This window comes from Anolis carolinensis, chromosome 1, assembly GCF_035594765.1.
Source record: "Anolis carolinensis isolate JA03-04 chromosome 1, rAnoCar3.1.pri, whole genome shotgun sequence".
NCBI classification, from domain to species: Eukaryota; Metazoa; Chordata; class Lepidosauria; order Squamata; family Dactyloidae; genus Anolis; species Anolis carolinensis.
The window spans coordinates 304,635,971-304,659,210 of NC_085841.1; the positions used below are offsets into that span (position 1 = coordinate 304,635,971).

The 23,240-nt window shown below is 38.0% G+C and overlaps 1 protein-coding gene across 1 annotated transcript in view; it reads left to right on the top strand.

Annotated features, from left to right (window-relative positions):
* The window catches only part of fut8 (fucosyltransferase 8), a 108,064-nt gene that overhangs the window by 77,615 nt on the left and 7,209 nt on the right, over positions 1-23,240 (top strand). The window contains exons 6-7 of the mRNA XM_003214611.4: positions 5,880-6,117; positions 22,981-23,227. Coding sequence (XP_003214659.1) covers positions 5,880-6,117; positions 22,981-23,227 — 485 coding nt within the window. The remainder of the gene's footprint in view (positions 1-5,879; positions 6,118-22,980; positions 23,228-23,240) is intronic.

The following is a 23,240-nucleotide window of genomic DNA, read 5'->3' on the forward strand; positions in this document are numbered from 1 at the left end:
AGGGGAAAGGAAGAACACCTAGGTAGGTGAGAGGGAAACAGGAATGGGATTTTTGTGTGTGTTTAAGGAGCAACTTGAGAAACTGCAAGTTGCTTCTGGTGTGAGAGAATTAGCCGTCTGCAAGGATGTTGCCAAGTGGACTCCTGGATATTTGATGTTTTACTATCCTGTGGGAGGCTTTTCTCATGTCTCCGCATAGAGAGCTAGAGCTGTCAGGTGGAAGTTCACCCTGCTCCCCGGATTCAAACCACCGACCTTTTGGACAGCAGTCCTGCCGGTACAATGGTTTAATCTGTTGTGCCACCGGGGGTTCCAGCAATGGGATGAAAGCTATGACATTTTTAGCTACTGTGATTCAGGGTTCTTCTGCTAGTTAAGTGTATTTTCACGCAGCTGTTCACCTGAGAAGGCCTGTGTAAAACTACTAAAATATATGAAAAAGTAGATCAATTAATCACTATTAAAAAGGAGCATTATACCCAAAATCTATGGTTATTTAAATTAATGGTAAAACAATACAATGCTAAAAGGTTAAAAGGTAAAGGAAAATGATGCTGAAATGATATCAAACTCTCTGAGAAGAGAGTCATATAAATAGGATGCTGCAACTGAAAACACTTCATCTCCAGTCATTACCTTATTTCACTTGGATATTTAAGGCTGATCTTAATGGCTTAGTGGATTCATGATGAAGATAGGCAGTTCTGTAACTATCTGAATGAACCCTTTACATCTCTATTGGTACTTTCATTTGTGCTTAAAATGGATTGGTAGCTAGCTAATATCTTTCTTTGAAAACCAGGTATTTTCCATGCTTTTTGATTCAGTAAATAATTTTGCATCAACTGTAGGTTTTGGATAATCTTCAAAGGCAGCCTACATAGAGTGCATTGCTGTGATATGAGTGAAATGCTCACAGTATATGGATAACTATTGCTAGACTGTCTTTGACTAGAAGCAATTACAGCATATCTACTGAAATTTTGATCTAGATTGAAGTCAGTGTCAATATAAAGTGGCCTTCAAGCTTCCAAGGGATAAGGCTGCATCTGAGAGAACTTCCAAACTATAAAACTACTCCTTTCCAGAGCTCTGCATTTCTATAAAAAGCTGATTGTACACAGTCTCCTAGACTTGGTAAGGCACCACCCACACCAGTAGAATTTTAGTTTATTTTAAAAAAAATCTTATTGTAAATAGTGCTATGTAAAATTATACAAACATTCAGAACATTTTCCATTGGTAACACATGTTTACATTCTTTGTCCTTTTTCTCCCTCCCTCCCCTCCCCAGGAACAGTTTACAAATTTTTGATATTTATTACAATTGTTCGATCATGAGGGTAATCTTGTTTAATTCCTTATATTTGTCTTTCCCTTTATTCTGTAAATTAAGTCTTTCCATTTTCCCTCCCATGTCTTTCTGATTTGGCCTTTTCTATAGTAATTTTTCCTATCACTAATGTAGTCTTGGAGAAGGTAGTCTGCTAAATATTTATACCATGTTTTAATGTCCCATTTCTTTTGATCCTTCCAGCCTAAGGTGACTGAGGCTTTAGTTGCATCTAACATATAATTTATTAATCATTCTCATTTTTTTAGTTCCCCCTTTACCTTCAATTTTCTGGAGGAAAAATTGTCTCTTGTTCCAATCTATTTTTATTCCTAATAGCTCCTCCATGTCTTTCTTAATTGTTTTGTGGAACTTTTGTATTTTTTCGCAATCCCACCACATGTGGGTGTATGTTCTGGTTTTCCCGCAGTTGTGCCACCATTGTTTTGGAGAGGTTCTGGTTATATGGGCTAGTTGCACAGGCGTTCTATACCATTTTGTCTGGATTTTGCGTTGCATTTCCTTTATCTTTAAATGTTTTATTTTACTAATTGAATTTATCCAATTGTCTATTTCTCTCTCATTACAACTTAGTTCCTCCTTCTAGATTTCTGTCAAGGTATTTTTTATATTGTATAGTTTTCCTGTGATTATTTTGTAAATGTATCCCATTATTCCTTTATCTTTATCTACTTTCCATTTTTATTATTTTGTTAAGTTTTGTCTCTGGGATTTCCTTACTCTTCCATTCTGTTAACTTTTTAGATAACCCTCTTCATAATAACTAATTTCCGTGACTGCACTTATCTTTTAGCTCCTCTCATTGCTTTACTGTTCCGTCGGGTTTCACTATGTCCTGGATCTTTGTTATGCCATGTTATTCCAATTTCTTTAACATGTTCCAGTATAACTGGGGATTTATATTCTCTATGGATCCTATTGGGAACGTATCTATTTTATTTATTGGAAGTTTATCTTGCCATTTTTCCCAGCATGTCATTGTTGAGGTCAAAGGAACTCTTTTTAAGTTTTTTAATTCTCTTTTTCCCATTTTCCCCATTAAACACATTTCATATTCCCACCCATTCATTAATTTCTCTAATCTGACCCACCTTTTGGGTTAACCAATGTCCAGTTCGAGTAGCCTGGCCAATTGGCAAGCTTTGATATAGTTTTGGAGGCAAGGTGCTCCCCAGTCTCCATTATCCTGTGGACTGAAGAATATTGAATTAGAAAATCTATTTTTGCTAGAGCCAATTATGTTGGAATCACAGATGCCTTAAAGGGCTAGACTTAAAAGTGACTTCAAAACAGAATTTATTAAAACAAAAGAAAAGCAGTGATACTAAAATGCAGTTTCACTGATCAAAACTCAAAAAACCAAACCAGAACTGGTTCAAAAGGTAAACAGAAATATAATCCAGATTAACTGGATGCAAAGAGCAACAAGTCCAACAAAGCGCTCTGAGGTAAAACAAAAAGGCACAGTACACAAATGGTTAACAAAAGGAGTCGCAGGAAGAGAAGCATCAGCCGAAGTTCAGGGTCGGAGCGGGAGAAATCCAAAACAGCGTCACTCCAGTGTCCACAGAAGCAGCATCTTTAGCCAAACCGGTCCATGTCCAGAGAGAGAGAAGTCCAAACTGCAGATCCGAATCCAACGCTGAAAATGAAACAGGCAACAGCAAGTCTACAAGAATATTTACCAATACACAGCACCCTGCAAACGAACACACATCAACACCTTGCCTTCTGCAAAGACCCCTCACCCCTGAACCCACTTTTATCTACACATCATCATCAGAAGATGAACGGACCACTGCCCCATCACTATCCCCTGCAGCTGCTCCCAGCTCTTCACGTGAATTCCCTTTACTTGCCCTCCAATTCCTCCATCTCCTGTCAAGACTTAGATCCCCCCAAGACTCAGTTGGATCCCCCGATTGCCAATCTTCACCCCCAGAGAACCCCATAAAGGTATCACTAGTTGTTGGCGCCTCACAAATAGCTTGCACTGCTCTTATCTTAGTCCAATCCATGGTGGCTCCTTCTTCTCCTTCACTCATTGACCCATCGTGCCCAGAGAATCATCTGTAGGTGTTGTAAATATGTCCCGGATCCTCTTTCTCTGCTTCTCATCATCAGATTCCTGCTCCCGAGTAATCCTTTTCCCCCTTCTGGCACCCATACTACTGTTTATAACGTTACTCACAGGCTCTACTACAACAAATTATCCGTGTTTTTATTAAATTATCCCATTTTTAAATTATTTTAGGTGGGATACTAAATGGGAGTGTTTGGAATAGATGCAAGAATTTAGCTACAGTCAGACCCAAACAGGTACAATCAGACCCAAACAGAATTGAAACCAGAAGTAGAGATAAATAAGACAATAGAGACTACAATCAATTCACCTTACTCACCGTCTAAGGACTGGGTATAAACCACAATCTATACAATCTTCATAGACACTTGGAAGAATTGGATTACAGTATAATCATAAAGAAAATTGCATAAAATATTATTTAAATAATGAATCACAAATGATGTAGATAATTAGATCAACTAGCTCTATCTCAAATTATTAAGTCTGCCAATGATGTTAGTAATATAAGAATACCCTCCTTTTAGATGGGGGTAACCATGATATTAAAGCCAGTGTATCTGGTGAGGAAAGGCTTCATATGAGGCCAATTGGACTCTATATTTTGAACATCTGAAAGATTATTGCTATTTAAGGGCAGAACGCTAATTGATATAATTTATCTCATTTATATTTATTTTGATGGGGGTCTAATCGGAGATTAGGGAGGGGTACAGGGAAGCTCATCCTACGGAGTTATTTGGATGAAGGCGAGTAGATTTCACTCAGCCATTCTTCCCCTGGTACGGGGGGGGGGGGGATCAGAATCCAGAGGGGGAAGAGGGGTACAGATGGTGTGGGGGTACAGGACAAACGGGAGAGTGGGGAGGGAACAGTTAAGAATAGAGAAGGAAGATCGATTAACAAAATCATGAGGACACAGCTAAAAGAACAAATCAAGTATGATGGATGAGCTAAATATTATGACAGTAAAAACAAATGGTCTTTCAACACCGGTTAAAAGACACAAACTATCCAAAATGTTAAAGGAAAATCAAGTACATATTGAAAAATCAGAAATTTTACATAAAAACCTAAATTGGAAGGAGCTGAAAGAAGTTCAGTCTATCCTAGGGGTGAAATTGGGGGAAAAGAAGTTAAAATATCTAGGCATTTACATCCCTAAAAACCTAAATAATATAATTCAGACAAATTATAACCAGTTATGGAAAAAAGTAAGTAAACAAATTAACAAATGGAAAAAACGGAACTGGGACATTACAACTAGGTTAAAAGCATGCAAAATGATGATACTACCTAAATAGTAGAATTTTAGTTTATCAGCTTCCCTCTAATCCATTTTTGATCATGACATCCTGAATTTGATTTTAAAGAGTGGGAGCAGGAGGGAAGGGGAGAGAGGGATGGAATTTGCTATCTCTGAATGACTTCACTTGGTGCCTGTAGATTGCAAGATGGTAATTATCCCAAACTCAAGTAGTGGGTTTCATAGTGAGATACAGTGCTAATTTTTCACAAGTTGTGAATTAGGGGGTATTTTGAAAATTGGTGGAGTATCTTCGGAAAAGTTCAAGGAAATGTTAATTGCATCAGGAGTAGTGCCATATCCTGCCCACACACTTTCAATAGACAAATTTAAACTCAGGGCTATTGCTGACAGCATTGAACACAGAGTTTCTTATGACCTTATCAGACGGGTTGCCAGAGGCTGCATCAGCAACATGGGAAGCTTCCTGTGTTGCATAGGAAACAATGGGGGGAAGTTGGCCGACGATGCTTTCCCCTGTGGGATGAGGTGAGAGGGAAGGCAGGCAATGTGGGGCGCAGGTTGACAGATTCTCTCCCCCCCCCCCCCCGCCAGATTTGACTCATGGCTAATCCCAGCTTTAATGTGATGAGGTCCTTAGTCAACATCAGGATTCTATTTTATTTCCTTGGGAATTGTTTTCTCTAGACTAAAGTCTGCAGAATCTTCAGTTAGCATTGTTCCTCATAATGCTGAATGAGAGATTCTGGGAGTGTCCTTTCCAACTCTGATTAAGTTATATCAAAAACTGAAACAGTATATAGTATATTAATCAGGTGTTCCTTAAAGTACATTTTTTCCGTTTCTAAGAACAAAACTATGGGCCTGGGAGTTGGAAGAAGTTCTGATATGTTCCCTGAAGCATGAGAAATTTGTACATAGTCAGTTGATATGAAGGCCATGCCACTTTCAGAGCTATATTGGTATTTTGAGATGAAATGTTATCATTTTGGCAAGTTTAGAATTTTTTTTCAAATGAAAGTTTTCCAGCATTAGGCTGGAGAAAAATGTGCAATAACTCTTCTTAGATGCCTTCATTTGAATATGAATGATCAAAATTTCTGTATAATTCATGATCATTCTCATTTTTTCTGAGGGGAAAACATTTATTTTGTGTCTCTCTTTATTCTTCATAGAACCCCAAGGATTGTAGCAAAGCTAAGAAGCTCGTTTGTAACATCAACAAAGGCTGTGGTTATGGTTGCCAACTTCATCATGTAGTCTACTGTTTCATGATTGCATATGGCACACAAAGGACGCTAATTTTGGAGTCTCAGAACTGGCGCTATGCTACTGGAGGATGGGAAACAGTTTTTAGGCCAGTGAGTGAGACCTGCACTGACAGATCAGGAAGTACTACTGGGCACTGGTCAGGTAAGTTTTGGTGAATTACTCAGCTGTTTTCCCTTTTTGCACAGTAGAAATGTGAAAAATAAGCATGTTGACCTGTGTTAAAATTCCAAAAAACACTTGTGGTACACAAAATGTATATCCATTGTGGACAGAATGGATCAGATATTTTTTACTATGAAACAAAGAAATAGAAAAAAATATAATAGGAATAGTGTCATGAAATGCATATTTCTTCCCCAGATTGCTCCACTTGTAATAAGATGGGTAACAATGAGTTCTTCATGCTGATGTGAAATATATGAATATTAAAAGAAAACTGAGAAAATCAGCCTCTAGTAGTAGTTCTTAATTTGCTGCAGTTCCACAAATCTGCAACATTTTTACAAACGTTCTGAAGCCAAATTAGTTTATGTAAAAAAATGCACTCAGACAAGGTAACTGCATAAATTATATGTGCAAATGAGGCACATTTGGTCTGATGGCTACCAGTCAACTCCTTGATGTGCATTTTCTTAGAAAAACTGGCATTTTTTAAACTTTTACTCTACTTGTTTTTGCTGACATTACAGTGCTTCTCTGAAAGAATATTTTTGCTTTTTTCTAGCCAGGATTGCTGATTGTTACCTTTTTGCTTTATGCCACTTTTAAAAGGCTGCCTTCAATAGCTGTCAAAAGTCATTGGATGAGGAGAGAAAGGGTTATCTAAATTATTGGGATAATAAAAACTCTTTATGTTGAGTGTTATAATATTCGACTGAAGATCTGTGTAATGTGGTAGTTGAATTCTGATTCATCAGAAAAACTTGGGTAGCTTACAAATTAACAGAATGAAAATGTTCCTCTTTAATTTATTGATTTCTTTTCTTTTTAATTTATAACCTGCTTCTTTCTTAGTAATAAGATACAAGGCTTCTAACTGTGTATTAGTTCATATCAGATACATGTTTCTGAAGATTGGCTCAATTTTTAGGAATTTACTGTGTGTCTTATTATCCACAATATTTAGCATAGTCCTCAATCATCATTCTCTATCAAACTAAATACAGTATGTACTTTGGACATGTTGGCTAAGATCCAAAAGGTAATCTTCCTGAATGTAGTTTATAGCACTGAAAAACAATGGTAGAGATTTACACAAAAGCATAGTGAATAGTTCTTAAAAACCAGCATTCCTCTGGTGGAAAACATGCAGTAAAAGTTTTGTAAGACTTTGTAAAAGCCTTACTCCCCTTACAATAAATAATATTTTATTATTATAGAAATAAATCTTGCTGAAGAACATTCAAAGAATAGTAGATCTAATTAGTGGTCTCCACTTCTAGGATTTTTTTTGGTTGAGGAGTAACTCAGGGTTATAAAGGGAATAGCCAAAAGTTCGAATGAAGATCAGTTGCATTGCATATCTCATCATTAATATAAAACTTCTAGAATTTCTGTCCTTGGCAGAAAAGACAGAGAATGTTTTCAAAAAAACATTTTGTTCTTATCCATCAACATTATGAAAAATTAGAATTTTTCCAATTTACTTAAATAAGTTACTAGTTTATAGAGTTTCAGTTTGGGTTCAAGCCATCTGAGGCATTTTAGAAGTGAGTGCAGCTCAGATTCTCTGAACCAATACTGTCTGAACCAATTTTCAGGTTTGGTTTGGCTCCCAGTGTTAGACTACAGGATCTTCCAAATGAGAGGCATCATCACATGTGAAGGTAGTTGGTGCATGTTCTATCTGTGTAATGTTAGTTTTAAATATATTTTAAAGGCAGCTTTCCTGGATTAATAGTCCAAGAGCATGTCCCCCGTGTTAGTGATGGGGTACTGTATATTTATTTTATTTGTTTAGCCATATTTATATCCTGCACTTTTGTCCATAAAGGGACCAAAGTCTGGTTCGCCAGATATAGTCTTTCCTGGATAGGGGTAATTTGGGCATATAGTAATCCATGGACAGACAACTTCTCAATTAGATTATTGCAATGCATTGTACATGGGGCTGCCTTTCAAGACAATTTGAAAACTATAGTTAATGCAAAATTAAGCGGCTTAAGAAATTGAGCTAGTTTCTGGTCTGAATTTAGGGAACTGGTAATGACATGTAAAGCCCTGAAGTGGGTAGGACCTTGAAACCTGAAGCTACATATCTCTTTATATTTATCTGCCTGTGGTTTGAGGTTTACTGGAGGGGCTCTTCTCTGTTTCCCATGAGTCAGAGAACATAGAACAGGGCATTCTCTGCTTTGGTACCTCAGTTGCAAAACACCTTCCATTACAGGTCCAACATTGGTGTCAACATTGCTCCTATTTAGATTTCAAATAACAACATGGTTGTTGGGGTTGTTGTATGTTTTCCAGGCTGTATGGCCATGTTCCAGAAGTATTCTCTCCTGACGTTTCGCTCACATCTATGGCAGGCATCCTCAGAGGTTGTGAGGTAGATGTTGGAAAACATACAACATCCCTGTGATCCTGGCCATGAAAGCCTTCGACAACACATTGATCATGGTTGTTCATGAAAGCTTTTGGGGCCTGATTGATTATAGGAGTACCTTCTTATACATGTATTTTTATTCATTTTAAACTACATATCTTAAATGTTTTAATATGTCTTTTAACCTGTTGACTCTTTGCAATATTTAGCTTTTTAGAATGATTTTAATTATTTATACTGTTCTTAATTAGTTAGATTCATTTTACTGTACATTTCCAGAAAAGGTGCAGTATATAGATATTTTAATAAATAAATAAAATTTCAGCAGATGTTGGTTGTTATGCAAGCAACATTTCACTTGATTACTCTCTTTTCAGCTAAAACTTGGAGTATGTTGAACTGAACTCAATATAAAATTGATATTGTACACAAAATATGCTGTGTGTGTACACTGGAATTATTTCTCCCTTTTAAAGGATCTGTTTTATTATATAGCATCTATCACTTTGTTTATTATTCAATAGAAGTGACATTAAGGTGACTTTTATGTGTTTTACCTTTTTTTAGATTGGTTTCATCTGTTCATAGTATAATGTAGTTATAATTAATGAGTCAAGAGAACAGAGTGTTTCTAGGGCACCCTGTGGATAACCAGAACATTGTCAACTGATACAGTAACCTTGTAAGAGATGTGTTCAAACATAATATCACAGTCTATCATTTTTTCCTTCATTAAGCTTCGTGTTTCATCAGGTTTTTCCATCATTGAGATGCAGTTAGGATTATCAGAGGTATCGAATTTGGCATAAGATTGGCCTCACTAGCATTTTTATACCAGTTGACTGTTTTAATGACAGATATCCACTCATATTTCACCAGTATAGTGCAACTTCTTCCATAGTATGTAATTTCTGTAGCTGCATATCTTCTCATTTAGGGGATTTTGCTCTTAATTCTACACAGTACCTTTTTCACTTTTTATTTCATTATAAATATAAAGTGCAGGCTCAACTTTTAAAAAAAATCATGACTGGCAACATCCCTTTATCCACTTCCACCCCCCTTTCTGACTTGAAGAGTTTCAATGAAGAATAATTCATTTAAGTATTACGTTGCATCTACTTCTAAAATAATCATCATCATCATCATCATCTATTTGGGAAGGAAAAAATCATGTTTTATTTGAAAAATGATAGAATATATCTGCTTTCTGAAATTGCTATATTTGTATTCAAAAATATTTACTTCTTCCTGTTTTCCCAAAGTAATAAATCTTTCCAATTGTAGTTATATAACATAAGGGAGTGTTTATTCTATTAATTTTCCACTTGCATTTAGTGTGTAAACACAATGCTCATTTTAGGAGTTATGTAAAGCAAAATATTTCTGAACTTGTAATTTCTGGACTTTCAATACATGTACAGCATTACTGTTTTTCATGCATGCTCTTTCATTGTAATAACTAGCAGTGAATGACATTAAAAAACAGTTACTAAATTGTTCCTATCGAGCAGAGTGAAATTAATGTTGTACATTTATCTTCATATGAATGAACTGAACTGTCCCTGTTGGAAAACTTTAATTAATTTTGATTAGTAATTATTGCAATATGTTCAAAGCCTGTGATGGCTGAAATAATTTATATAGTTACCTAGTGTGAAAATAATTAAGAGATTTATCTGTGAACTAAGAGGATTTTTATTTTTAAACACCATTGTTGCTGTTTTTTCTATTTATGCATTATTCTATTTGTGTGTATTTCAGAGACTAATTAAATCACTTCTAATATTAAGGGGAAATTGCATGAATTCTAATTAGCTATTTGACAGTAATCCTTCGGTATTTAATAAATTAGCTATTTTCCCATTGTACACCTCTGGCAAATAATTCATGTAAAGTTCATGTGAATTTCACATGATATGTCCAATATGAAGAGTGAGAGATGGGGAAGGAAGCTACAAGTACCATGAATCACAGTGGGAAGAATCTGTTGATCATGCCTTTAAAAAAGACAGTTGTGTTTTAAACAGAATCTACCAGCATTTGAATAAGTGAACCAGTGTGTGAATATTGACTAGAAATATTAAAGTATTTGTCTTCCAGTACTGATTTTTACAAACCAGCAGAAGGGCAACCTATAAATTGAATAGATTAATAAATAACAATACATTATTGCTTGTTTAGTTTTTATTATATGTACAACATAGAACTACTGGCTTGCTGTTTTCTAATCTAAAATTTAACCAGTGGGCTCACACTACACATATTCTTCATGAAACAAGGTACAATATCTTTGACACTCCATTGCCTCTTCTCTTTCCATTCACTCGTCATTCTTTCATCACAATTCAGTTAAACTAAGTATCATATATTCTAAGGACAGATGCAAAAAAAAAAAAAGCGAATGGATTTTAGGGATAAGACTGAAACTGGAATATTATGCCAACACTCCTATTTGAAAAGTGAACATGAAACTTAAGGTTGCTAACTCTTCATTTCAGTAAAGTATGTAAAGATTGTTCAACACAAAGAAGGGGCACGAAATGGTAAATAAAGATGTACAGTATTACCCCATATCTGTGGGATCGATATCCACCGTTTCATTTGTCTATGTCTGACAAAATATGGCCTCTAAACATTTTCTAGGTCCTCTAGTGTGATTTTGTGTTATTTGTACACCAGAAGTTCTTCATTTCAATAGAATTTGCTATTTGCAGTTGTGCATATTCATCTGAAGTCTAATAATGTACATGTTTTTTGATGTATATGATCTAGATCTATTTGGTGTCCTCTAGATGTTTTGAAGCATGGTTTCCATAATCTCTGAATATTGGCCAATATGACACTATAGGAATTGTAGGCCAATACTACTTTGGTAATGATATTGTCTACCTTTGACCTAGACAGTTTGCATAATCCATTTCAGTGTCTCCAAAATTCTAGAATGTTGACTATCTTGAGATTTTCATAAAAACAATGATCTCATTTTAGTGAGATGTGTCCATTAGCATGGATTTGAAGAAACTGTGACCAGAACTCTCCCTTTTTATTAGTCCTTATATTAGAAACAAAATGACTGTCAAATTGTTACTATTGTTGTTAAGTCTTTCATTCATACAGTCACAATAAGTCATAGCTGACTTGAACGTAACAGACACTAAGCTTACCCCTCAAGATTATGGCTGCTGTTCGTTATCTTGAAGCCTTTTTGTCTAAATACTGTACAGGTAGTCCCTGAGTTACAAACATCTGACTTAAAAATGATTCATAGTTAAGAATGGGGGTGAGACAACAGGAAGTGAGATGAATCTACACTTAGAAAGGGAAATACTCTCCTAAAAGAGTTATCATGGGGATTTATTTATTTCGTGTCAAAAGCATTGCATAACAAATACATTTAAAATTGATGAAGAAAAAAAACAGAGGAAATCACAAACAACTAAATAGTTTTAGACCAGAAACGGGCAACAGCAACCGCATTGTCCGTAGCTTTAAACAACTCCTCCTCCGTGCATGAGGCAGGACATTGTGGGCAAGCATACATATGCGGAGTTGTTTGTTCTGCTCCACAGTCACACAAGGTGGAGGATTCCTCCAGGTAGTGCCACCTTGCCAAGTTGTCTTTAGATCTGCCCACTCCACTTCTGATTCTGTTCAGGGACTTCCAAGTTGCCCATTCTTGGTTTGTCCCTGGAGGAAGACCCTCATAGGGGGCCATCCAGTTAGAATTGCCAGGTTTAGCTGCCCAGAGGGACACCCTTGCTGCTGCTGGAGGAACGTCAAGAGGAGTGGTGGTTCTCATGAAGCCCTTCCTTGATTTGAGTCTGGTGGGAGGAGGCTGATAGTCATGCAGTGGGTGGCTTTCACAATGTTCAACCTTATTTCTCTCACCGTTAGCAGCAACTTCCCGTCGCACATCAGGAGGGGCAATGCCAGCTAACTTGTAGAGTTTATCAACAGGTGTAGGTTTAAGGCATCCTGTGATTATTCTGCATGTTTCGTTTAGTGCTATGTCCACTTGCTTTGCATGGGCAGGCTTTTGCCAGACAGGACAGGACAGGCGTACTCAGCAGTTGAGAAAGACAAGGCCAGGGCTGATGTTCTTATTACTTGTGGGTCTGCACCCCATGAGCTGCCAGTCAGTTTCCGCAGGATGTTGTTGCGTGCAGCTACTTTGTGCTTGGTGTTCGTGCAGTGTTTCCTATATGTTAGTGTTCGATCTAAGGTGACACCAAGATATTTAGGATGGAAACAGTGTTCGAGCTCTTGGCCTTCCCAAGTAACTTTCAGTTTCCTGTTGGCTTCACGGTTACGTAGGTGGAAAGCACACACTTGTGTCTGGCAGGGTTGGGCTTCAGGTGGTTCTCTTTGTAGTGACTGGAGAGGTCTTTCAAGGCATTAGTGAGTTTCAACTGTTTCAAAATCTTTTGCTTGTGTTGTAAGGCCAAGGTCATCAGCATATATAAAGCTCTTTGTGAGTGGTGGTAGTGGCTGATCGTTCGTGAAGATGTTAAATAAGGTCGGTGCAAGAACGCTGCCTTGGGGTAAACCATTCTTTTGCCTCCTCCATCTGCGGTTTTCCAGGAGGGTCTAGACAGTTTTTGTAAAGTCAAAGTCCCAGGTGATATGGTAGACTTTATGCAGCATTTTTATATGTTGCACCGTGTCATAGGCTGCCGTAAGGTCCACAAAAACTGTTCCCGTAATGCAGCCTTTCTCATAGCCTTCCTCGATATGCTCAGTCAGATGAAGAATTTGACCTGTACAGTTTTTCCCTGGTCTGAAACCTGCTTGTGCAATAAGCTTGGGTTCGATAACAGGTCCTAGTCGATTTAATAGCATCCTCTCATAGACTTTATATAGATGACATAAGAGGGAGTTTGGTCGGTAGTTCCTGGCATTGGAGGCATCTTTACCAGGTTTTAAAATGGCAATGATCTTAGTTTTCCTCCATGCTCTGGGAATCTGTTTGTGTGCCAAGCATTGATGGTAGAATTTCAAAAGCCAGTTTTCAGCTTTGGGGCCCAAGTGTTTGATTTGATCCATCATCAGGTCATCTAGGCCAGGTGCTTTACCGGTCTTACATTGCTTGATGGCTTCTCTGAGTTCTTTCAGGTTTAGAGGAGAAGACAACTGGTGGGTTTCAAGTTCTGGCACCCTGTTGATTCTCATCTTTACTCTGCTGCAGTTAGTTTTCCCATTCTGAATTAGCTGGTGAGCTATCTGGTCTGGTGTCACGTTTGCGTGTCCATGGTTGACCAGAGGGTCACTATCCAGGCGTCTCAGCAGTTGCCAGGCTTTTCGGCTACTCTTGGACATGTCAAGGTTCTCAAGCAGCTCTATCCAACGGTCTTTCTTAGCATTAGCTAAGGCTGTAGATAGTTTTTGGCCTGCTGCTATAGTCCCATCACTGTATGGATTCTCTTGAAAAAGTCTGAGATATTCCTGTAGCTGATTTAGCGATTCTTCGTTTAGGCCTGGTAGGTAGCTTGTGCGACAGCCTCTAGGGATTGAGAGCCTTGAGGATCTTTTCACAGCTTCTACAAACAGGTCATAATTTTCTGTAGAAGGTTCTATATCAGAAATAGCAGCTTCCAAGGTCTCTGTAAACTTTGTCCAGTTAGCTTTATTGAAGTTATATCTTCTGCGGAATGGGACACTTTTTGGTCTTACAGCTGCATATGCTACGCAGCATATTGGTCTGTGTTGTGTGTTCGGTATCGGGTTTAATCATGGGGATAAGGTTTCTCAACTGAAGCTTTATCACCAATCATTTTTTCCACAACAAGCCATTTTTTTTCCAAAATACAGTTATCACAGGTACAGAAAGTGAAGTGGAATCTTCTGAATAGGAGCACAGACAGCAAAACAAACCCCGCAGGGGTGAGTGAGATAGATGGCTGGCTGGCTGGAATTAAACTTTAAAATGTACCTGTTCTGACTTACAAATAATTTCAACTTACATACAAAACTTGTGAGAAGGTCCAGCATTATCCATTCTGTCAGTTTGTGACAAACAAGACTCTGATAGCTGTTTGTAATACTCCCAGTAACTCCTTTATTTCAGTCACACCGACAACTCAAATCCAAGGGAGCTCCCTGTTCTTCTCACACTCTCCCCCTTATCTCCCTTGGTTCACTCCCTCCTCCCTCCTTCCAATTACTCCACATTTGTCTTGGTGCTTTCATTGATTCAGTGTTCTTGGATCTTGCTGGTGTTTTAAAGGAACAGCTTCTTTCTAACTCCAGGGCAGGACCCTCTACTGTCTCCCCCTTGCAAACCTACAGAACCAATCTTGTTTGCAACTTGGGGACTGCCTGTACTTTATTGTTTTATGTATTGTCAAAGGCTTTCATGGCCGGAATCACAGGGTTGTTGTATGTTTTCCGGGCTGTATGGCCATGTTCCAGAAGTATTCTCTCCTGACGTTTTGCCCACATCTATGGCAGGCATCCTCAGAGGTTGTGAGATGACCTCACAACCTCTGAGGGTGCCTGCCATGGATGTGGGCGAAACGTCAGGTGAGAATACTTCTGGAACATGGCCATACAGCCCGGAAAACATACAATAACCCTTTATTGTTTTAATTACAAAAATTGAGATACCTTTTCTTATTTTTTGGAAATCACAAAAATATGTTTAGCTTTGATTTAAGTATTTTATGTTGTTAAAACAATAGTGTACTTTTAAGTTTGATATGAACATAAATATTGTGCATCCATTTTCCTGAAGAGTTTGACGTCTCTGTAAGAAAATATAGGGAGAGGAATGGCTATTACTATACAACAGTGATTCCCGAAGTGGACGCTACCGCCCCTCAGTGGGCACTTGAGCAATCCAGGGGGGCGGTGATGGCACCTATTAGGACATGGGGGCGGGGCCTTTTCCCAAGTGCCAGAGACAGGGCTGAGCACCTGAGGCACCTGTTAGGACACAGGGGGCGGAGCTAGAGGAGTGGACGTGGCTTCTTCCCAAGAGCCCGAGACAGGGCTGGGAATCTATACCTCCCCTGAGGCTCTTGTTGGGACACAGAGGGTGGAGCTAGGGAATGAGGCGGGGCCTCCTTCCAAGAGTCCAAGACAGGGCTGAGCCTCTATACATCTCCTGAGAGGCCTTTTAGAACTAAAAGGCAGGAGTGGGGTGGGGGCGGGGCCTCTTCCCAAGAGCTCGAGACAGGGCTGAGCCTCTGTATACCTCCCCTGAGGCGCTTGTTAGAACACAGGGGCGGGGTATAGAGGTTCAGCTCCGTCAGGCACTTGGGAAGAGTCCCCGCCCCCTCCTCTAGCCCCGCCTCCTGTGTCCTGGAAGGTGCTTCAGGACAGGGATAGAAGCTCAACCCTGCCTCAGAGCTCGTAACTCCGCCCATCCCAGTCCTGGCCACCCATTTGTGGCCCCGCCCACCTCCCCTCGCAGCCCTTCATCTTGGACTAGGGGAGAGGCTCAGCCCCACCCTCTTGAGTAGGAGCCACACCCACCCCTCTAAGCCATGCCCCCTTTCCAGAGGGTGCTGAGTCATATTTTTTCTGGAAAGGGGGTGGCAGGCTAAAGGGGGTGGCAGGCTGGAAAGGGGGTGGCAGTTTGGGAACCACTGCTATACAATATGACTTCTTTATCTACAGATTTGACAACCATGGTTTCACCTACACATAGTCCAATATTTGTGGGCCTCTCGAGACCTTCTAATGCAGTTCTGTGCTACGCTTCTGACCCAAGTATGGTCAAAATAGAAGATTCACTATTATCCACAGTTTTAAATATCAACAGGTGCTCTTCAAACACATTAATCACAGATACAGAGGTTATACTATACTGTATTTTTCATTCTAAAAGTCAAAGAAAAAATATTATTGTAAGCGATTTTCAAAGGTTGCTTAAAATTACCATTCATTTATGAGGAACACTCATAAATTGAACATTTGTTATTTGCAATATCAAGTAATATCAGGTTTTCAGGCTCCATTGTCTTGTAGCTGAAGCTGTATCATCCAATATGAAAGGAATGGTTTCCTGAAAAGGTGATGTTGCACAAAACAGACAAACAATTACAGTTTATGTAGCTTCACAGAGTAAATCAGCACTTGATGTGACTTGGCATCTGTCATATTTGTGCAGATTGGAGTAATTTTGTGTAAATAAAAGATGTTAAATAGCTGTATCACTCTGAATGCTAAAATTATTTCAAGGTAACCTTTGGAGAAAACTGAGTAAGTTTGTTGTGTGCAAGGCAAATTACTTGAGGAGAAAAATGCTTCCTGGAGTTATGCTGTCATGTGAAAGATAATGTAGATAAATTTCTTCAGGCAGGAACTCTGTTCTGTGATGGATGCAATTTTGGCCGCAGCTCAAGCAAATTTTCTTCTATTCTTAAACTGGAGATTGTCTTGTAGCACTCATAGTGGTCAGAGAGAAAAAAATGGTCTTCAGGGTGAGGTGGAAGAATTGGTGAGTTGGACATTGAAGCCATGCTGTAAGTGATATCCTGACCTCTGCTTTGAACATTAAGCTTCCAGTGTAATCTCTGTGATCCTACTCTCTTTCTCTGGAAAAGTGTACTGCCCCTCACTTAAAACCTTAGTGATCCTATTACTTTATTTCTGCAGAATAAGTGCTACCTCACTTCATTTTTCTATCCCTCTGCAGCCACTAGTTAAATTATTTTAAATGTTTTTCATAAGCAAAGGACATTTCTCTTTGCTGCAGGAATATGAAAACTAATCCACAAATGTTGATAGCTCCTTTAGCAGATGTAGAAAACGGGCGGATAAAGTGCAAACTGCACGTGATGCCCTAGTATACCCAATCCCTGCCCTTAAAAACATTATTTTTAATACAAAAGTTCCATGAACGTTTCTCTCCCTGCCCCCAAAGAGATTCTAGTGTCCGTTTTTGTTTAAAGGTAAATCAGCTGAGAGGCAGGCATAATTAAATCTAGGGGACAGGAGGGTGTTTTGAATCAATATATTAATTATTTAGTAAATTCATTAAATTTCCATCCTGTTTTCTTCAAAAATGTTTAAGGAAACTAAATGTAGAAAAATCATAAATCAAAGCCTCTAATTTAAAATGCCTTATAATCTTTAATATTTAAATTTTCTATTGAGGGGAGAAAGTATTTCTGTGAAGGGGTTAGCCAGTGGCCTACATTTTCCAACCCGGACCTGAATAGTCCCTATAACAGGTGATGGTGGTGACTGGGTGGAAAGAACATACTTTGTATGGACAGGAAGCAGTCAGTGAAATCCTACTATATCCCAGTCTCTTCCACTGGAGCCAGTCATTTGTGCTACTTTGCTTCATCATATGTAGACTTCCTGTGGTCCAGGGAAGAAACAAAGCAAGGTTAAAATTTGGGCCATTTTCTGGTAATGGGATATGAATAGTGTCAAATTACAGGTTGGGTATTTTTGTAACCGTTTGGATGGTTTTTAGAAACAAGTGGGAAGGAGTTGTGGTCTTGCGCTTGTTTTGTGTGTGTGTGTGTGTGTGTGTGTGTGTGTGTGTGTGTGTGTGTGTTAGGAGCGACTTGAAAACTGCAAGTTGCTTCTGGTGTGACTTGCTTATTGTTAATATCCCATTACCAAAAATGACTCTCAACCAAAAAATAGCCCAGAGAAGTGGTTTGAATGATCCCCAAGAATACATTTTCACATTGTTGAACCATTCAGTTACCATAGTGTACCTATAGGATTTTGTCTGAAGACTTGAAATGGTGGTTCCTCGCCTCAACTCGCCTTGCTGTGGACAGGTGCTTCTGTAGTTTGAAAACAGTTGGTGATTGCTGTAGTGAAGTCAACTTGTTGCATTCCTGACACACTCCTGCAACTACTGGATGCATATGCAGAAATATATGGGGGTGTATTTGGGACTTCAGTTTAAGGCAGACTCTCACTTATGTTAACCCAACTTAAGGGTTTGTATTTTAGCTACACAACCAAGCAAGTGGTGATGCCTCACAGTGTTAGTCTGCACCTTGGGGCACTGCAGCTTGCCTTCCATTTTCTTCTTGTGTGGACAGCTAAATAATGGTTCTGTGCCAGTTCAAAAACGTGCATAAGCTGTAACCAAAAAAAATTGCAACCATTTTAAACATACTTCTTTTCTTGATGCTATTTGTTCTCTCTGTCTTATAACTCAATTCAAACTGAGTGAATAGATTTTGAGATTTTTGGCTTCCACTTGAATTATTTCCAGTGGATATTGTGATAGTGAGAAATATGATGTAGTCGACATTGTTTCAGTGGGATTATGCAAATCAGAACTAAACTCATTAGACCAGTCAGCCTGTTTATATTAAATCAATTATATTGATAGTGTTTAATAACAAAAAGAATACATTTAAAATCCATTCCTGCATTTCCAACAAATGATAAATTATTTCTAGCATCTACTGTTTCAGAATTACTTTTTCTCTTCATGATAATGTGATATAATGAATATGTTTTATTTCTAAAAGGCCAGTATTTTTCATTATCATCTTAAGAAAGAATAAATGATTGCAGAAGTGTGCTATTTTTCATATAATTGTTTAGGGTGTCTGCTAAGCATAGAAATGTAATGATGGTTGTGTGGCAGTAAATCACCCTTTCAACAGATAACTTTTATACTGGCATTTGGGAAGATGTGATAATTTTGTCTAGGATGAAAACTCTCCATTCCATTTTAATTGTTTTCTTCTTCTTCTAATATTTCTAAACTGCTCTTTACCCAGAATTGAGAGAAATTGAACTGTTTAGGCTCAGTATATTTTTGCTGGAAAGGTAGTGTCATGTTCTCAGTAATATCTGTGTTAACCTGCTTTGTGTTTACTTACAAGATACCTGTGTACACACAAAGTTGTCATGGAATTGCTACCTCTACAAGCTCTCCAATCAACAGTATTGAACTACCCAATCACTGAATTTTATTAGACTTGTTAAAGAACTCTGTGTTTGCTCTTTTCATATATTAGACAATTTACATTACTACTACCCTGTTTCCCCGAAAATAAGACAGGGTCTTATATTAATTTTTGCTCCCAAAGATGCACTAGGTCTTATTTTCAGGGGATGTCTTATTTTTCCATGAAGAAGAGCTCACATTTATAACAACAAAATGAACATTTATTATATACTGTAAATTAGTTGTCATCACAAACCAGCATAACCAGACAAACTATGAATCCTATCAAGAATTTCTTGTTACTACCATTATTTACATGTACAACAATCTATGGTACCTCTTGCAGTTTAGGTTTCACAAGGTTTCCACGCTGATTTCTCTCTATTCTAGTTTCAGTGTAGTCATGAATGATGAATAATATAATATACTATAATAATAATATGATAATATAATAATAATATAATATATACAATATATTAATGAGATAATATAATAATAGGATATAAAAATAACAGAATATGATAATAATATGGTATTAATAGGATTATATAAAATGGAATATAATAATAACAGAATAATAATATAATAATATGAAAATATAATAGAATAATAATAATAATAATAATAGAAAAATATAATATAATGATATAAAATATATTAATAGGATAATATAATAATGGGATATAATAATAGTAACAGATATGATGATAATAATATGGTAATAGAATAATAGTATAAAATAATAAGTTTCATGGCATAGGATAGGAATAAGGATGAGAGGAGAATCCCTATGCGTCCTGTACCTTTAAGAAACAGAAAGAGTAGGGCGAGTGGAAAGCCCTCTTCCTTCCCTCCCACCCTCCCTTGCCCTGGCTCCAGGAGCCAATCAGAAGCCTTGGGGGCGAAGGGAGCATGGCCAGGACGGAGACGGAAGGAAGAAACGGCAGCGCAGCAGCAGCCACGGAGGCTGGGGGACAGGCAAGGCAAGGCCAGCAAGCACTTTCTCTCCCTCCCTCCCTCCGGTGTGTATGTATGAGTGCTGCTTCTGCCCTGCAGCCATGTTTCCCAATGGAACTCTGCTGCAGCCTTTGTTGCTAGGTCTTACTTTCAGGGGAGGCCTTATATTTGGCAATCCCCCCCAAACCCCTGCTAGGTCTTATTCTTTGGGGAGGTCTTATTTTAGGGGAAACATGGTACTACTACTACTACTACTACTACTACAAATTAGCAACATACTCAGTTTTACTCTACCTGCATCAACTGTTCCCCACAGTACAAACCCCTCTATCCCAACAGGACCTTCCTCCTTTTGTTTCCAAGGATTGCCATTTTTTCACGTGTGCATCAGGGTTACTTGGGTTAGGCAGTGTTGTCTAACACAAGACTGAGGGTGGTGCACTTAAATCTCTTTCTTGATGCCTGAAATAGAAACAACACCTGGAAGAAAATAATAAGCCAGTTAATATTTTCCATTGAAATTCATTGATTTCTCACAAACATTTACATTTATTTAGTTGTGTACTAAAATAAACAAAGATAATTGCATCTGTTTTTGTTCATTCAAAGATGTGCTGCTGAAATTAATAAATAGGTACAAATTCACATGTATGTGTGTTTTCTTAGCTTATGCACTTAACTATAGTATTTTAAATTCCTTTATCATTTAAAAAGTAGAAGCCTGAAATCTTTACGGTATCTTTGGGCTGCATGTGATTAGACTACTGCAATGCACTCTAAGTGGGGCTGCCTTTGAAGACAGTTCAGAAGCTTCAATTAGTCCAACGGGAGGCAGCCAGGGTGTTAACCAGAGTGGCGTACAGGGAGCACACTACTCCTCTGTTACGTCAGCTCCACTGGCTGCCGATTAGCTACTGAGCACGATTCAAAGTGCTGGCTTTAGCCTATAAAGCTCTAAACGGTTCCGGCCCAGCTTACTTGCCCAAATGTGTCTCTCGTCCCCGTCAGGTACGGCTGGTGGGGACGAGAGACAGGGCCTTCTCAGTGGTGGCTCCTTGGCTGTGGAACTCCCTCCCTAGTGACATCTGGCAGGCTCCATCCCTTTTGAGTTTTAGAAAGAAAGTGAAGACCTGGCTATGCGAGCAAGCATTCAAAGAATAAGTTTCGTTGCCTTCGACTCGGTCTGGACTAAGGTTTATGTACAATGTTTTGTGGATGAATGGCTCAAGTATTTTGTATTATTTTAAATCTGTATTTAATTGCTTATGTTTTATTATTTTGTATTGTTGTGTATTGGCATTGAATTCTGCCAGTTTTGTAAGCCGCCCTGAGTCCCTTCGGGTGAGAAGAGCAGGATAGAAATAATGGAAATAAATAAATAAATGTGACTTACTTTAAATTTACAGTTCCACAGTTTTGACATGATCTGAAATCTGTAGCATAGCCAAATGTTAGTACATAGTGAATTAAAATGAGTTTTTGTCTGTTGTGAAGATAACAAAATATGTCCTTTATAAGTGTTCACACATCCTTAACTTTAGGGGAAGAATTTTTTGTGTCTCATACATGCCAATAGACTTTTTTTTTTAAAGCACAAATTCCAAATCAATTGCTTGTCTTTTCTACCAGGGGTAATCTGTCTATTTGAACTTAACATCTACAGTCCAAGGATGGCTAGAAATTAATGATGAACTATTCAGATAGTTTCAAGTAATATTGAATATTGCTTGCCTTGTTAAATGTATCTGATATTGCTGCTGAATCTTTTCTGGGTACTTGGCATTTGCAATATATTAACAAAAATGGGAGTCAAGGCATTTGAAAAATCATTGTTACGGAGTGTCCATTTTCTCATTCACATGCTTTGTGAAGCCTTTTTGTTACATGCAATTCTTGCATTTGGAATTAAATGAAAGTGATTTTTAAAACAGGAATAAATACAGAAGTATAAACACACACACACACACACACACACAAACACAAACCCTACTACCCTGGTGTTAATTTATGTTGCTTTCAGTCTGAATTGATTTTCTTTGTATCACATTGTATATGTCCATTTGTCTCCAGTGAGGGTCCAATGGTTATGAGACAATACTACCATAAGGTGATCATCTTTCAGTCTCAGTCAAAAGATCAGAGGCCAGTATTAAAGTTCAATAATAAATATGCCCAACCAATTTGGGATTGTAAGTTACTTCAATAATGTTTTGAGAAGTTTCTTATAAATCGAGTGTTCTGTCACCTTCTTATTTAATGTATATGGATTGTTATTGTATATTGTCATAAATCATGTGCCTTGTTCAAATAGTTGAGGGATTTGTAACATTGCTTTTCTTTGGCAATTCCTCCAAGTTTCAGAATGTTTGAACAAATATGCCTGCCTTGCTGGATTGACTCATATAATATTTTTTACCAAAAAAAGGGGGTTTTCTGCCATCCGATTTTTTTTGGAATTGCCTTTAAAGTATGGCTGCACTTATGGCAATTTTGTAAGAGTTCTATTTCTGTAATCCTGTTTCTAGGGATTTATCAAACATGTTTTTAAAATGTACAAATGACCTCCTGTTTAGATGCACAGGTGCACTCTCCTTTAATTTTAATTTGATTAATTTTTTTATAGGAGAGACAAATGATAAAGATGTTCAAGTAATAGAACTACCAATAGTTGACAGTCTGCATCCACGACCTCCGTATTTGCCACTGGCTATCCCAGAGGATCTGGCCGATCGCCTAATTCGTGTTCATGGAGATCCTGCAGTGTGGTGGGTCTCACAGTTTGTCAAATACTTGATTCGTCCACAACCTTGGTTAGAAAAGGAAATTGAGGAAGCTACAAGAAAACTTGGTTTTAAACATCCTGTTATTGGGTAAGAACTTTTG